General features: G+C 41.3%; 2 protein-coding genes across 11 annotated transcripts in view; one reads left to right on the forward strand and one right to left on the reverse strand.

Annotated features, from left to right (window-relative positions):
* Nucleotides 1–9,430: 9,430 nt before the first annotated feature.
* On the forward strand, nt 9,431–11,844 carry LOC109894823 (insulinoma-associated protein 2). Its single transcript, XM_020488501.2, has one exon. It carries the CDS (start codon nt 9,564–9,566, stop codon nt 11,220–11,222), a length of 1,659 nt encoding a protein of 552 aa, XP_020344090.1. The 5' UTR covers nt 9,431–9,563; the 3' UTR covers nt 11,223–11,844.
* Nucleotides 11,845–12,008: 164 nt separating this feature from the next.
* The window catches only part of ralgapa1 (Ral GTPase activating protein catalytic subunit alpha 1), a 78,768-nt gene continuing 72,573 nt past the window's right edge, over nt 12,009–18,203 (reverse strand). For 5 of the 10 annotated variants that reach the window (XM_031828743.1, XM_031828742.1, XM_031828746.1 and 2 more), the window contains one exon: nt 12,009–15,722. In XM_031828743.1, the coding sequence (XP_031684603.1) occupies nt 15,571–15,722 (152 nt within the window). In that variant the 3' untranslated portion in view covers nt 12,009–15,570. Of the gene's footprint in view, nt 17,311–18,203 lie in introns of all 10 variants that reach the window. The other 5 variants (XR_004210596.1, XM_031828745.1, XM_031828744.1 and 2 more) reach the window with 5 other exon arrangements.

Consider the following 18,203-nt stretch of genomic DNA (forward strand, 5'->3'; position numbering starts at 1 on the left):
GGCTTGGCTGGGTTGTGTTTCAGAGGATGCATGCCTCTTCCGAGTCCGTATGGGAGTTGCATCGATGAGACAAGACTGTAACTACCAATTTGATACCAGAGAAAGATGGGTAAAAGTAAAAAATAAATACAAATACACACTGTTCAGAGGAGATTGCCTTCATGGTCGAATTGCTGCAAAGAAACCACTACTAAAGGATGGCAATAATAAGAAGAGACTTGTTTGGGCCAAGAAACACAAGCAATTAGACCAGTCTGTCCTTTAGTCTGATGATTCCAAATTTGAGATTTGTGGTTTCACCCGCCATGTCTTTGTGAGATGCAGAGTAGGTGAACGGATGATCTTAGCATGTGTGGTTCCCACTGTGAAGCATGGAGGAGGAGGTGGGGTTGCTTTGCTGGACATTGTTGGTGATTTATTTAGAATTCAAGGCACATTTAACCAGCATAGCTACCACAGCATTCTGCAGCAATACGCCATTCCATCTGGTTTGCGCTTAGTGGGACAATCATTTGTTTTTCAAAACACACCTCCAGGCTGTGCAATTGTCTATTTGACTAAGAAGGAGAGTGATTGTGCTGTATCAGATCACCTGACCTCAACCCAATTGAGATGGTTTGGGATGAGTTGGACAACAGAGTGAAGGAAAAGCAGCCATCAAGTGCTCAGCATATGTGGGAACTCCTTCAAGACTGTTGGAAAAGCATTCCTCATGAAGCTAGGTGAGAGAATGCCAAGAGTGTACAAAGTGGCATCAAGGCAAAGGGTGACTACTTTGAAGAATCTAAAATAGTTGTGATGTCTTCACTATTATTCTACAATGTAGAAAATAGTAAAAATAAAGAAAAACCCTTGAATGAGTAGGTGTGTCCAAACTTTGACTGGTAATGTAAGTATCGCAATTAATAATGGAGAAAATGTACTTTTTTGGTCTATCTTGAGACAGACCGCTCTGAACTCCTGACAGCGTGTGGTACTGTGTAACCATAGCAACGCATGTAAGCAAATGTCCATGTATGCTATTCTAGTTTACAAAATGATAGCCCATTGTTGATATGATTAAGCCTGGAGGAAGTGGTGATACATAACAACGGAACTGTTCTTATGGATTTTGTAATAGTCCTTTCACAACTGTTGGAACAAATAGTGCATTGGCAATGAATGTACTGTAGTTAACGTTAGCAGCAACCTAGCATGAAATTTATGTATACAAAAAGGCCATCAGTGAAGTAAGTGTTTTTTACAGTCTGAGTGAACAGTTTATTGTATTAAGAGTCGTTTATTGATCTTAACTAATGCAATTTACGTTTTACTGGCTTCACGGGGGAGTAACAATATGGATCTTAAATTGGTCAGCAATATTAAAAACATATTATTTTGGTATAATGCATTAACTTCTCCAGCTGTACATGACCCCTCCTGTCTCAGCCTCCAGTATTTATGCTGCAGTAGTTTATGTGTCGGGGGGCTAGGGTCAGTTTGTTATATCTGGAGTACTTCTCCTGTCCTATTCGGTGTCCTGTGTGAATCTAAGTGTGCGTTCTCTAATTCTCTCCTTCTCTCTTTCTTTCTCTCGGAGGACCTGAGCCCTAGGACCATGCCCCAGGATTACCTGACATGATGACTCCTTGCTGTCCCCAGTCCACCTGGCCGTGCTGCTGCTCCAGTTTCAACTGTTCTGCCTTATTATTATTCGACCGTGCTGGTCATTTATGAACATTTGAACATCTTGGCCATGTTCTGTTATAATCTCCACCCGGCACAGCCAGAAGAGGACTGGCCACCCCACATATGCTCTCTCTAATTCTCTCTTTTTTTTTCTCTCTCGGAGGACCTGAGCCCTAGGACCATGCCCCAGGACTACCTGGCATGATGACTCCTTGCTGTCCCCAGTCCATCTGACCGTGCTGCTGCTCCAGTTTCAACTGTTCTGCCTTATTATTATTCGACCGTGCTGGTCATTTATGAACATTTGAACATCTTGGCCATGTTCTGTTATAATCTCCACCCGGCACAGCCAGAAGAGGACTGGCCACCCCACATAGCCTGGTTCCTCTCTAGGTTTCTTCCTAGGTTTTGGCCTTTCTAGGGAGTTTTTCCAAGCCACCGTGCTTCTACACCTGCATTGCTTGCTGTTTGGGGTTTTAGGCTGGGTTTCTGTACAGCACTTTGAGATATCAGCTGATGTACGAAGGGCTATATAAATACATTTGATTTGATTTGATTTGACAATAATCTACATTGTGTTGCTTTGTAGTGTATAGAGATGAGCTACATGTTTTCGTTTCAACAGCTACAGGTTTTGGAAGATGAATACGTTGCTTTGTTTTTAAATTCATTACAGACACTGTAAGACGTATTTCTTAAACAATACATAGTACTGTATGAACTGAATAGAAGCCAATATTGTATGAGCTGAATATAAGCCAATCCTTTATCAAAAGAAAAAAGTTTTATTTTTATAGAGTTCTTATGTTCCACTCCAAACTAGATCAAAAGAAATGCATGTATTTTTGTCCTTGAAACACTACATTGAAATACTGTAAAATCCCATAAAACCTATGGAGGTTGTTCCTTATGAAGAGTTTCGTAATGGTGGATGGCGTCTTCGAACAGCGCCCCCTGTCAGTCATCTAGTGAATACATATCATTGGTAAGAACCTATAATCTGCATCTCACTGGTAGAGGAGGAAAATGATGGGGGTGGGCATTGATGGAAATACCTAAAACTCCGCAGGACAAGAGTTTCTGAAACACTGAGCAAAGGCCGAGAGCAGACAAGAATGGTGACTCATAGTTAATACTAGTGAATTACTGAATCAAAATACAAAGCAAATTGTACAGTCGTGATGAGTGTGCTGCCTTGTCAAACATTAACCCAATACAACCCAATGCAAAACAATAAAGTGTGTTAATGAAATGGATGACTGTGTATTTTGTGTGAACTTTGTCTTTACAGATTGCATTGCTTTCTGATATAATTGTGGCATGTTAACAACAGTGACCAAACATTTTCATACCATCAGCTCTCAAGTCGGACATGGAATAAGTGGAAATGCTTCATTTTCTTAATTAAACTTTATTTTAACAGGGAGGACATATTGAGACCTAGGTCTCTTTATCAAATGTTTCCTGTATAATACAACATACATATGCACATTATAACCAAAATATATACAGTGCCTTCAGAAAGTATTCACACCCCTTGACTTTGTCCACATTTTGTGTTACAAAGTGGGATGATAATGGATTTATTTTTTATTTTTTTGTCAATGATCTATGCACAATACTCTAATAAGTCAAAGTGGGAGAGAAATTCTAATGTAAAAAATTGATGAATAATAAACCATACAGTGGGTGGTTTAAACCATACAATTGATTACATACAGTGGGGCAAAAAGGTATTTAGTCAGCCACCAACTGTGCAAGTTCTCCCACTTAAAAAGATGAGAGAGGCCTGTAATTTTCATCATAGGTACACTTCAACTATGACAGACAAATTGAGGGGAAAAAATCCAGAAAATCACATTGTAGGATTTGTAATGAATTTATTTGCAAATTATGGTGGAAAATAAGTATTTGGTCAATAACAAAAGTTTATCTCAATACTTTGTTATATACCCTTTGTTGGCAATGACAGAGGTCAAACGTTTTCTGTAAGTCTTCACAAGGTTTTCAAACACTGTTGCTGGTATTTTGGCACATTCCTCCATGCAGATCTCCTCTAGAGCAGTGATGTTTTGGGGCTGTTGCTGGGCAACACGGACGTTCAACTCCCTCCAAAGATTTTCTATGGGGTTGAGATATGGAGACTGGCTAGGCCACTCCAGGACCTTGAAATGCTTCTTACGAAGCCACTCATTCATTGCCCGGGCGGTGTGTTTGGGATCATTGTCATGCTGAAAGACCCAGCCACGTTTCATCTTCAATGCCCTTGCTGATGGAAGGCTTTGTTACTTTGGTCCCAGCTCTCTGCAGGTCATTCACTAGGTCCCCCCGTGTGGTTCTGGGATTTTTGCTCACTGTTCTTGTGATCATTTTGACCCCACGACGTGAGATCTTGCGCGGAGCCCCAGATCGAGGGAGATTATCAGTGGTCTTGTATGTCTTCCATTTCCTAATAATTGCTCCCACAGTTGATTTCTTCAAACCAAGCTGCTTACCTATTGCAGATTCAGTCTTCCCAGCCTGGTGCAGGTCTACAATTTTGTTTCTGGTGTCCTTTGACAGCTCTTTGGTCTTGGCCATAGTGGAGTTTGGAGTATGACTGTTTGAGGTTGTGGACAGGTGTCTTTTATACTGATAACAAGTTCAAACAGGTGCCATTAATACAGGTAATGAGTGGAGGACAGAGGAGCCTCTTAAAGAAGTTACAGGTCTGTGAGAGCCAGAAATCTTGCTTGTTTGTAGGTGACCAAATACTTATTTTCCACCATAATTTGCAAATAAATTCATTAAAAATCCTACAATGTGATATTCTGGATATTTTTTCTCATTTTGTCTGTCATAGTTGAAATGTACCTATGATGAAAATTACCGGCCTCTCTCATCTTTTTAAGTGGGAGAACTTGCATAATTGGTGGCTGACTAAATACTTTTTTGCCCCACCGTAAGTATTCAACTCCCTAAATCACATTTAGCGACCATTACAGCTGTGAGTCTTTCTGGGTAAGTCTCTAAGCTTTCCACACCTGGATTGTGCAAAGTTTTCCCATTATTCTTTAAGCTCTGTCAAATTGGTTGTTTATCATTGCTGAAGAAACATTTTCAGGTCTTCAAATAGATTTTCAAGCAGATTTGAGTCAAATCTGTAACTCGGCCATTTAGGAACATTCACGGTCTTTTTGGTAAGCAACTCCATGTAGATTTGCTGAAAGGTGAATTAATCTTGCAGTATCTGGTGGAAAGCAGACTGAACCAGGTTTTCCTCTAGGATATTGCCTGTCCTTAGCTCCATTCTGTTTATTTTTTTATTCTGAAAAACTCCCCAGTCCTTAATGATTACAAGCATACCCATAACATGATGTAGCCACCACTATGGTCAAAAATATGGAGAGTGGTACTCAGTAATGTGTTGTATTGGATTTGCTCCAAACATAACACTTTGCATTAAGGAGAAAAAGTGAATTGCTTTACCACATTTTTTTTATTGCAAACATGATCCATGTTTTGGAATATTTGTATTCTGTACAGGCTTCCTTCTTTTTCCTCTGTCAAGTAGGTTAGAATTGTGGCGTAACTAAAATGTTGTTGATCCATCCTCAGTTTAATGGCTACGATAGGAGAAAACTATGTAACTGGTTAAAAGTCACAAATGGGCTCATGGTGAAATCCCTGAGTGGTTTCCTTACTCTCCGGCAACTGAGTTAGGAAGGACACCTGTACACTTGAAGTCTGAAGTTTACATACAACTTAGCCAAATACATTTAAACTCAGTTTTTCAGACGTTTACATACACTAAGTTGACTGTGCCTTTAAACAGCTTGGAAATTCCAGAAAATTATGTCATGGCTTTATAAGCTTCTGATAGGCTAATTAACATAATTTGAGTCAATTGGAGGTGTACCTGTGGATGTATTTCAAGGCCTACCTTCAAACTCAGTGCCTCTTTGCATGACATCATGGGAAAATCAAAAGAAATCAGCCAAGACCACCATTTCTCACATAATTAGTTGTGCCGACACAAAATGGTCCCACCATGTCAAGTGAACAAATAATCTGTCTGCACTTATAAACTCCTACCGAAATGTTTTTTTATTTTTATCACAGCTGTCATCATTTTTTTTTTTTTTTTTACAGTTATGACTGTACTCGCATTAAAAACAACTGTGGATGGAAACATGGTTTAAGTCTCAGCTTGGCAACCCTTTAAGCCCAATGATGCGTTTTTACAACACTTACCTCTCTAGCTGTAGCTCAGAATGTTTGTTTCTCCATCTCTTCAGCCATCTCGTTAAGTCATGTACTTGGCATGGATGGCTTACAACATATGTGGTGTCAGACAAGTGGACAGGTTCTAATGTTTCAGAGGCTACTGATGCCATAATAATCATATTGACACACAACAAATATTACTAAGAGATACATCTGGGTCAGAAAAGATGCACTATGTAGTGTTTGACATAATCTTTTAGTTTAGGACCTGTACGGAATGCAGTTTAGGACAAATGCAACCGTGGGTCACACAGGGTTAAAGGCAGTCTGAAAACACCTGATTTGGATACATGTGATGTATTGGGTTGAAACAATATCACTAGCTACACAACAGCAACATCTCAGTTCAAGCACAGCACAAGAAACATAAGAATCTGACATTCTGAAATAAAGTGAAAAATGTAACCTACATGCACTAATTTGAGCACGAACTAATCACAAGACACCAGTAGATGGCGACAGAGGACAGACATATTCCTTTAGTTCATGAAGAAGAAAAAAAGCCTATGCATGTTCTGAAGACTTTGATTTACCAGTCGACCTTTACAGCAGTAGTTCTATATTATTCTAGCTAGGTAGGACTACATGTAGACAGAGAGGAATAATGTAATCATGAAAAAGAAAGAAAGAACGAAAGATGTTTCCGTTTAAGTCATAAACAAGGTTGTCCATGTCTTCTTTCTAGCGGGCTGGGTAGAACATGAGTGCTAATTAAGAACAATCAAAAATGTAATTACTGAGCAATCTGTCGGTCAGGGAGCTGCCAAATCTTGCAGGGCTGGAGCTGAGGCTGGAGCTGTCCGTCTCCCGCGGTGCTGAAACACCACCGCACCACGCACTAACAAGAGAGCCGACCCTGAATCCAACACACACACTTAAACATCATATAATGCTTAGTAGTACGAGGTCCCCAACATCGATTAAATAAAAACAAAGAGCATAAGAAAAAAATGCATATTATTATAAGGACTAAGCGATTATAGGCTACTGTGACCACATGCCAGGCTGTAGTCCAGTAATACTTTAAAACGGATGAAAAAGAAAAATCAATAAATTCATTTTCAGCAGTCTGTGGGATTAGAGGAAGGCATTGATCACACAGATGACATCTCAATAATCTGACATCGGGGCTAATCTTGTCAAAGCCGTAAATCTATCTAGCAAGAAGAAACGTTCAAAAATCCGGCCAAGGTCGAAACAAATTTTGTTTACATTTTGACAATGAAAAATATTTCAAAAGTTCCATTTCTGAACGAAGTAGCATAGGCCTATGAGTGCCATGAACAAATAGTGTTGTAAATGTTTCCCTAATGTTGATTAGATGTATTTCATTAAACAAGGCGTAGGCTATGCATGACATAGCCTGCTAAAATAGACTAGAATAAATCATGCAAGCGTAGGCCCACAATTAAAATATATTAGATGTTTTTATACTACTTGGTGAAAAGCCTAATTGTGATTTCCACTGAATTCGCATTGGATGTTATAACACTCTGTACAGAGACACCTCTTAATTCCCCAGGTGGCCCTTGTCAAGCGCACGTCAAAGGGAAGTGCCGGTTCTCACGCTCATCCGCTTTGATTAATTTCCAGGGACGCCCCCTAACCACGAACCAACTCGGCACAACATATTGTAAACCACCAGGGCCAGAGCGTTACGCTCCCCCGGGATAAAAATGTATTTGCTTCTCTGATCTCTTATCTGCGTTCCCAGCTTCGCAAGGAGGGCAGGAGAAACGTAAATGCCCTCTTTCCCGCTGGCAGGTTATCGGTGGGTTGGTTCTCCGCCACCAATTATCTTCTCTTGTCAGTGCCGTGAGCATCACTAACCTTCTGCAGCGGAGATAGCGCGTTGGTCTCACTAGGGAAAACGGACACGGAGATATTCTGTTAGATATTCCCATCGATAACGCAACAAAGAGAGAACAGATAGGGTGCTACGTCCCTAATGAAAAAAGCAATGGCACATCTCATTATCTTATGACCTTAACTGATAAAATAGCCTACAGGTTTATATAGGCTGGTTCTGAATGCTGACAAATTAGGATGGCCATCTGTAAAAGCACAGTAGACCTAAAGGCTGAATAAATTAACATGAAGGACAGGCCTATCGATGAACGTAGGTATACTTACCATCGTAGGCACTACCTAGGCTATATCATTCTGATAAGGGGATCTGTTTGAATCAAAACCATCTGCATTCAGGCGACAGATTAAAAGGTGTGGAGAGATAACATCTGTTTTATTGTTGATAGAACTAATTGGGCTCCTCCAATCCGTGTCACTGTACCCAGTTTTAAATGACAGTTGGTAAAATCACGCACACATGTAAAACATGAAGATGTCTGTCAAGGAGACTTATATAGGCTACTCAAGGGGAGCATTCGTAAGTCTAATGGATGTTTCTGTAACATTGTTGGCATAGGTTAGGTCCTACTAATGGCTGTTGAAAGATTGCATCTGGAAGAGCTGCCTCTCAAATTAAACGGCTTAATCGCGCGGTTACATTCGTTACTGCGCGCACAGTTTGCAGCCCCACAAAACACATGAGAAAGCAGGTAAAGTGCATCAAATGGACAGATTAAGACAACAGACTTTTCATAAATGCTATAAATTACGCGGCATGCCAACAGAACAGAAAACCAAAACAATCATGTCATCTTAATTGCTAGTCGCTTATCAACAGCAGGATAATTCAAATCCGAATAAAGAATTCCCAGAAAGGTTAGGCGCGTGACGAAGCAGATCATTCATTCATTACGCACTTTGCTTGGAGAGAGGGAGTCACTCTATTATAATCAACATGATTTAGGAAATAAACGACCCATCCTTGTTGTATTTGTGGCATAATATTAATATTAGTCATATGCAATTACATTATTAGGATTAAACAAAAATGTTATGGGCTATTTTTATTTTGTCATTTTCAACAATATTTGATCAAATTCTGGAGTCTGCTTTTTCTTGCATTTGGCTAGTTTATTAAACACATGCTGTCCATAAAGGACATTAATTAATGTATTTGCAGAAACTTCACTGTCTACGAGATAGTATATAGTATTACGCATCTCGGTATCACAGAGAAAACATTGAAAAATCACTAAACATATCGTAATTGCATGGTCAGTTTTTAAAAAATGGTTATACATTACTAATGTCAATGTAATATGGATAGCGTAACATTTAAGGTTTTAGGACATCTTCTGATTCGATCTTGCAAATCGTGAATCACTAGACAAGTTGTAACGTTATTGATGGGTTATTAAGGAGAACATGGAAAACCAATGGGATGATAAAATGTTAAGTGTGTAACTGATTTATAATAATCCACTCCACATTAGTAATGCCTTTGTAACTGGATAGTCTCTTAAACGCTCCAGCGTCGCCCACTCCACTGTCCGTGCTGATTGGACAGGGCTTGGCCACAAACGGTGACTTCACAAAAAAACAGAAGGCGACCACAAAGATAAAAAACAAGCCACGCTCATCGATGTGGCAGTGTCCTCCGTCCCTTTCACCGGTCAGTAGTCACCTCGCCCGCGCGCCTATCAGAAAGCGACCGCGAGCGCTCCTTCACGAGTAACGGCACTTCAAAGTTGACCCAGGAAACGTTCCGTTCCGGCGTTAAGATGCCCAGAGGATTTTTAGTGAAGAGGAGTAAACGCGGCTCAGCGGCTTCTTACAGAACTCGTAATGACAACGAACTGCCAAAAGTGGACATGCCTGTGCATACACCGGAGGAGCGAACTGGGGTGCCAAATGCGTGCCCAATTGTGCCGTTATCCGAGGATGGTACATTTGGAGAGCCATGGACCAGCGACCCGGCTGAAGCGGATCAGGTTCAACTGCCGGAGAGCGCAGGCAAGGTGGAGATCAGGGAGGACTTTGGGAAATACCCCCTACACTATCCCCTCACTGAACCGGACCATGACGGGTCTCCTGGCCGGGCTGACCTCTCCTATAGCCCGATAAAACCAGTTGGCACCGAGCTGGAAAAATCTTTCTTCGACCGGTGTATGAGTTCACCAACCGTGGCAGAGGCGTTCCCGATGAGCACGCCCGTGTCCTCAATAGAGAGACTTCTACTAAATCACGCGCCCTTTGGACACTCTGATATGAAATTCGACCCACCTGTGCACCTCTACCCATCTCTCCATCATGCTATGAAACGCACGTACATGGAGCCGGAGCGAAAGAACAAGCCAACATCCAAAAAGCCTAAAGTGATCAGGAAGCTCAGTTTAGAGGATGAAATCTCCACCTCACCAGTGCTTGGGCTGAGAATTAAGAAGGAGACCCCTGAATTTAAAGCAGCAACAGCATCTTCTGGTAATAAGAAACCGTTGGGAGAATTCATCTGCCAGCTCTGCAAAGAGGAATATCCTGACCCTTTCTCCCTCGCGCAACACAAGTGCTCCAGGATTGTGCGCATAGAGTACCGCTGTCCCGAGTGCGACAAAGTTTTCAGCTGTCCTGCCAACCTGGCCTCTCATCGCAGGTGGCATAAGCCTCGTCCGGTTACCAACGGAGAGGCACAGAGCGCAAAAAAGTCACAACCAGAGGCACAGTTGCACGAGAGGACATCCGTGGAAGGGAAAGAGAATGCGAGCGAGTTGAGAGTTAACAATCAGCACCACGTCTCTCCGGACAGCTCCATTTGTCAGCGGTCCATCACGGTGGACAGCTCCCACAGACAAGAGCAGCTACTCAGAAGGGCACAGGAGAGCCCGCCGCCCTTCGATCCGCGCTACCGGGTCACAGAGAAAAGCATTGACCTGCACATCAGAGCGGGTGACAGCTCAAGCACAATGCATTGTCCGGAGACTGACGTTGCCTCTCCCTTCTTACAGAACTCCGGGACAGTTGAGGAGATTTACGAATGTCGCTATTGCAGCAAGAAGTTCCGAAGACAAGCGTATCTGAGGAAACATCTTGCGGCGCACGAGACAATCAAAGTCTCGCCATATAACCAGATAGAGAGTGGGCAAATCACGTTTCCCTGTCACTTGTGTGGTGCCCATTTCCCATCCGCTGAAATTCGGGACAAGCACAGAGTTTGGCATGCAATGAGAGACGACATTCTAATGAATCCAGGGAAGATTGCGGGTAGACCAGAATTAATAAGACCAGACATCACACAGGGAGATGAACAGATATTCACCTGTAAGCACTGCCCCTCTACCTTCTTCAGTTCTCCTGGGCTCACGAGGCATATCAACAAGTCTCACCCTACAGAGAACCGGCAGGTGATGCTGCTACAGATGGCAGTCCGGCCCGGCTGCTTGTAGCCTAGTCTACTGTAACACTGTAACTCATGAGCAACAAGTGGATTCATTCATTACTACATATGAAAGTATGAATGCGTTCTCTTCGTACTACATGTGATTGTATTGTAACTTATTATACTACCTGATCAGGTCAAAAACATTAGCCTATTTTCATCACAAGATAGTATTATTTTGTTTGTTGTAATGACAGATGAGCCTACAGCTCACTAAGGACCACATTTTAACACGTGCTTTTGGCCAAAATTCACTAATGTACATTATTGATTGATTTACAGTGTAATGATTGTTGAAACATTTAACAGTGAAAATGGGTATATAAAATGTTTTAAATAGTCAAGAGCTGTCATTTTAAGCATGTAATGAAAATAAGAGGTTGATCCTGTGAATGGGCCATCTGAAGAGTACCAGACCTCACCACCTTTATGTTAATGTAGTTCCTATGGAAATTGAATGTGCTTGTTCAGTATAGTTGTGGAATTGATTTCTAAACCAGCAAGGCTATCAAGATGTATTTTCCTACAGAAAATCAAGCTTACCTGTTAGAGTATAAAACTGTTTTAGTGAGTTTAAAAGTGTATTTATTCTATAAAATGTAATTGCTCAATAAATTCCTTCATGGCGATGATGGTTACAATTACGTTGTATTTTGATATGTAGCCTAGTGAACATGAAAAAAAAAAAACTTACTTTGATTGTCAATAAACACAAGTCTGTGTGCATACTAATGATGGCTACTATACAGTATTTGATGAGATTTTCACAAGAGCTATTCCAATAACAAGCAGGTGGTAAGAATACTTTTTATTGTCAAATTCCATTGCACACCCACTCTCTTTCTGGACAGCCATTACAAACGTATAGATACAAGTATGCCAATACCATTTCATTTTGTGTGATTGTGTGTGCGCGCGTGTGTGTGTAGATGTTATACCAACACATGCAGTTAGTAGGCTTACTGGCATCATGCAGTATTTGGTCAGTAGTAACATACAGTATAACTCCATAAATGAGCAAGTCATTTTTTTAAAACTTTACAGTATGTACACGTTTCAGTCCCGTCTGAGTGTAGGGAGAGAGCAAACCAATCTTATCCAATCTCCTCAGCTTTAAGTAAGGATGCAGCATGATTTCCTCACTCTCTCTGGCAAGTTTTTAGTTCTCATCCTTGGTCATCTTATAATAATAATAACTATCGGAACGGACTTCAAGCTCATATATTCAAACGTAACACAAAAATAACATGGATTTGACCTTAGACATGGCAGCAGTTTTTAAAAGATATTACAACCAAAAAGGTATTTACAATCCCTTTCCTCTCTAGCAGAGAACCTATAGCTGAAAGCAAATAACGATGAAGTATAACAAAAAATAATAGCAGAATTCAAAGATAAAAATGCAGTGTTTGCTCTGTTAGTGTGTCGTAAAGTTGGACACAGTTGGCAACTGGAGTGACAAAGGGGTGGGTCGTTCTTGAATTGCAGTGGGATTTGCCTCCCTTGCCTTCGCAACCACGAAACACACTTTAAAATGACAAAAAGTTACACATCATACATGTTTTTGTTTATAGGGAACAGTTTATCAATACTAAAACATAATGTAAGTCCTTTATACTGCAAAACGTTATGTTTATGCATTGTTTAAAGTACTAAGGATAAGCAAATGGGCTTTTTCCAGTAGTGATGTAGAGTTGTATTGACATGTTTTGGGGATTTAGTGATCGATTATTTTGAATACTAGATAGTGAAGGCAACTCCAGTCCTCGGGGGCTGGAGTGCTGTCACACTTTTCCCCCATCCCTATATCTAACATCTGATTAAACTAATTGCATTCTAAACTGAAGATCATGATTCTTTGATTAATGGAGTTAGGGGTGGGGGAAAAAGTGTGACACCAATCAGGCCCCCGAGGACGGCATTTGCCCATCCTGGGTACAGATCAATAAAAACAGGCTATTTAAAAAGAAACTGTCCATCAGTTTTATGTCATTGGTGTTACCGCCTTGAAAATCACTCATTGCAAAGATATACAACGACCTTGAGCATTCCCTCCAGTGGCAAACTTATCAGGGAGGGGTCTGTATTAAAGAAAATGTTTAGCTAATCACACCCTTTAAGTACGTCATACATTTGAGGATTTCATTGATCATTTGGTGTTTAAATCCAACAGGTGTTACTCAATTTAAATGAAGGGAAATGACATTTTGAGCAAAATTAGTAATCATATCACTTTAGTAAATTATTTATATTTCTAATGACTTTACAAGAAAATCCTCAACCTAAAATGTCTCAGTGTTACTACTCCTACGGGTGGCACACTGCTATCATAATGGTAAACATGATTTAAAGTCATTAAGCTGCCATATTAGCTGATTTAGACAGGAAGATGTACCCAAATACATGTAAATAAAAAATATAAAAAATGATCCCAAAACGCCATTGGAACTCAAGAACGACCCAGGTACAGGTGTTGTTGGAGAAGCAGGCCAGGGTGGAAGACCACGATGAAGACCTGCTACAATACATGAAGGGGACAGTAGAGAAGTCTTCACGACAAATAGCACATTAGCTTGCTCTGAAGCCCACCTGCAGAGACCCTAGCTGGAGTTTCAGAAGAACCCAAATAAATAACAATGGTGTCAAACTCATTTTGCCCCAGGGACGGCATTCGGTCTTCAACGAGGTCCAGAGGGCCACACTGAAAATGTTTTATATTCCCTCTAAGTCCAAATTTGCAAAAAAATAGACAACCGTCTTGCTAATTGTTTGGATACTTCCTGACTGTCTAGATTTAATTGAGGTGATTATTGGCGAGCTGGACAGTGAAGAAACGGTATATGGTTGTTTAAGCTCCTATACAGTACATACTGTGTTAATACCAATACTTTACAGGAGGGAATGTCTCTATATCATAGGAGATGGTCCTCTTTCATTTGTGTTGTTGCACAGACAGACACACAAACCTTAACAGCAATGAGCTTTTTCTAGCTGTGGACAAAGCTACAGTACAGTGTTGTATTGGCCAACTTCAGCAGGCAAGCTTTGTGATGACGTCCGAGGCAGAAGACCTCTTATATGAAACACAAGCAGAAGATCTGATCACACAGCCAACCGTTGGTCTACATATCTTAAAGTTAATAGACGTCTAGTTTTTGTTTTGGCAGCTATATTCAAATCTGTACACAGACCAGGTATGGTCCTCAACACTATACACCTTAAATATGTATTCTCATATATATAATATAGTCATCATAAGTGAAAAAAGGGTTGGTTCAATACAACACATTGTATATGAACAAAACTAAATCAGTAACATTCTTTATCAGGTGAAAAACAATTTTACAATCTCGATTAAAAAAAATACATGTGACCCTCAAAAGAACAACAGTAGTGTGAACTCAGAAAGTCAAACTCAGTCGCACGTTTAGCGTGAAAACCAAAACCAAAATGTAAGTGCTTCACTTTAACCAAACAATTTCCATCTCAGAATTCTAGAAACAAACTTTTCCAACTTCAAAACGTTCATCTCATCTTTGAACACTGGCTGACATTGCTTCAGTCCAAGCATAAAGAAAGTGACAACTCCTGTATATACAGAATATAGTACAAATATATATATACATTTGTCTCACGGTGGACACAGTGACCAAATATGACAAATTAGCTTTTCTTACTTTGTGTTTCTTTGTTCTTTCTTACAAACTCTTACAATCCCTTTCCTAGTGGGTGCAGAGTCAGGTGCCCAGAGAGCAGGGAGGACAGGATATTAACCACTCTGCTCAGCTACAACAGCAGAGAAAGACCACACTATAGTTCATCATCTCAGTCTAATATCAAGTGATTTCAACCATCAACAATGCTACTTACAATGAACACACATCTCTCATGTTGCCTTTATGCTTTCTGATAAAAACCAAACCGAAACCAAACTGCTGCTTCTTTTATATATCTAAGTATATTATATTTTGTGTAAAGTTTGAGGTGGTAGTGAGCATAGTTAGCTAACCTTGCCCAGGGGACTTGTTTATTCTGTTGGAGGCCCTGCTACCACAAGCTGAGTCCTGGGGGCCCCTGGGCTGGACCCTGAGGGTCTGGCTCTGTTGAAGGCCTTATCCTGCATCTTGGAAGGGTGGTGCAGTAGGGTCGATGCTGATTCTGACCCTGCAGGGCAGGCGTGTCCATGTCCATATAGTGGGGGTACATAACATGCGATGCAGCGCTGTTAGCAGGTAAAGGCTGGTAGTTGCAGTGCAGTCCTAGCTATACAGTACAGAGAGTCAGTCAGTTTGTCTGAAGGCTGTGACCTCATGCAGGGCGTTGCATGGAGGACGATCAGCGGAGGGAAAGTCCGATCAGGTCTTATTGGCCGAGCCGGAGGAGCGTCGGAGCTTCATGGACATGCGGCTCTTGCTAGTACGAGGGGACATTGGCGAGGCTAACTGGTCGGCCCCGTCTAGCTGCACTGCTGCTGGACTTTCTCCCTCCTGACTCTCGAGGCATGAGCCTGTGGAAGGAGAGAGAGGGAGGGATGAAGGATAGGGGAAGAAACAGAGGGAGGGAAGGAGAGCACAGGTATTAGAGTCCCCCGTACCTGCCCAGCCAACCCACTACATTCAGTAATAAAACAGCAATGCTGAAGGCCCCCCCCCCCCCCAATACTACTGGATCTTACTCCTCCAGTCTACACCCTGCCTTTCTGAGGTTAGTCCCCAGCTCATATTAGCCTTAGTCTAAGGAAAGCCAGGGGAAAGTCAGTACATGCACTTCAATTTCTACTATAGTGGTAGAGGTGTTACATCTCTTTGAAACTCATTGTTTTGACTTGTGTTTTAGTGACTGTATTATACAGAGAATAGAGTTTGCTCTTTTTTAACCGTGATGAATCAAAGCATCAATGTGCATGAAATGAATCCAAACAACTATGGTGGTAATATTAAAACACAGGGATATGACACCTAGACCGTCAGAGAACAATGCACAGGACACTAAAGATGAAGGAAACAGGGTAAGAAGGAACAAGAAAAAAGGTACTTTGCCGTGTTCATGTTTCAGCGTACCATTCACAGCTAGCATGAAAGACCTTCCGTTTCAAGCCTTTGCCCTTTACCTTGCCGAGCCCAATGTTTTCTAGTGGAGTTTTGGGAAGGAGCAGAAATATCAAGCTCTCTTTGGTGGGGAAGATGAAGAGAAGCCACAAAGCCACAGGGGAGAGAGAGGGGGGGAGAAGAAAGTAGAAGAGGAGACAACAGGACAACGGAGGTCAGTAGAGGTGAATTGGAAAATGGGTAAGGAGAGGAAAAGGGAAGAGGAAGTAATGAAGCAGTTTGAAGGAGTAGGCAGGGAAGGAGCGGTACAGCGGGGTAGAGCAAGCAAGGAAAGGATTGGAAAAACGCAAAAAGAAGAAGACAAAGACCAGAGGAGAGAGAAAAGATAAGAGGTGTGAGCAGAGGGGGAATCAATAGAAGGTGCACAGAGAACAAAGACAGCAGAAGCACCACCTAAACATCATCACACACACACACACACGTTTGACTGGCGCATTAATGCAATGATTACACTTACTTACCAACGTTTATGCTGTTTAAATATTGATCTTCAGGGCCAGCCATCTTCAATGGCTACATAACGTGTGTGCGTCTGTCAGTCCATGAGTAAAGAGAGCAACTGTACTGTGCTCTGACTGGGCTCATAAAACAGACTTGACTGCCTAACATTTACTGAACACATGTAAAGAGGTAAAGAAGCAGAGCTCCAGTAAATTCATGCTCAGGAACACACAGAGGAAGATGGTGGTTAGAATCAAACACAGGATTCAGAGTGGGAGTGATGAGGAACAGAGGACAACACGAGAAAAGGCCTGTTATGGTGGAAGCATGCACGGTCTGAGGTTCAACGTTAAAGTTAAGACACTCATCTGACAACATGATGGAGAAGAAACAAGAAACGGGGAACGATTGAAATCAGCAGATTTGGTCAGTGGAGAGAGAGACAGATAGGTATGGGTGCTCATAACATTGTTACACGTGAATCAGAAGGGAGCGGGGGTTTCCAGGAGTCTTACCTTTAGATATACACAAGTGATAGATTATGATCTAAAGGGGGAAACATAAAGGAAAATAAAACAAAAAAATAAAAATGGAAAAAAAGGGAGAAAAAATATAAAAAACAAAGAAACAAAACAGAAATATGATCATTTGGGGTTAAGAGGAACAGAGTCCATCGTGGACTGGTGTTATCAACACAAAGGCAAGAATTAAGGCAAGGTTTTAGGGCTGAAAGATACTCATCACATTCTGTACTAGGAAGCTAATGTTTGTTGAAGCACAGGTCAATGACATAATTACATTACCATAATATTATTGGGGTATTTTTCAGCCACAAAACATGCTTGTTTCTCACTGTGCGGAACAAAAACCATGTACAATACACATGCATCTTTTTACAAATGAAAGGGTCACAAATTCAAACTGTCAAAAAGAAACGTCATGGACAGATTGAAAATCTTTAGGGATTTTTGAAAAAAATTCTATATTGTATTTATTTGACTCTCTTAATGTAAGCTACTGCTTTTAATAAGCACACACCTTCTTACATCTGTGACTAACATTAGAAAGAAGAGGACAGAGAGAACTGCTCTGTGTCACAGTAGAATGCTCTCCTTTAAGATTGGATATAAGGACAAGTCTTCCGGGTGACTGACCCTTTCATTTCCGGCATGCATGTGATGTAGCCTGTCGCCACAGAGCAGAGACAATGAAGCCGGAGAGAGAATCAATGTGATGTAGCCTGTCGCCACAGAGCAGAGATAATGAAGCTGGAGAGATAATCAATGTGATGTAGCCAGTCGCCACAGAGCAGAGATAATGAAGCTGGAGAGATAATCAATGTGATGTAGCCAGTCGCCACAGAGCAGAGACAATGAAGCTGGAGAGATAATCAATGTGATGTTGGACCATGAGACCAGGTGTGTCAGCCAAACAAGCCC

The sequence above is a fragment of the Oncorhynchus kisutch genome, linkage group LG7, assembly GCF_002021735.2.
Source record: "Oncorhynchus kisutch isolate 150728-3 linkage group LG7, Okis_V2, whole genome shotgun sequence".
NCBI classification, from domain to species: domain Eukaryota; kingdom Metazoa; phylum Chordata; class Actinopteri; order Salmoniformes; family Salmonidae; genus Oncorhynchus; species Oncorhynchus kisutch.

Coding starts and splice junctions, on each gene's coding strand:
- LOC109894823 (XM_020488501.2), top strand. CDS start 9,564: ATGCCCAGAGGATTTTTAGTGAAGAGGAGTAAACGCGGCTCAGCGGCT.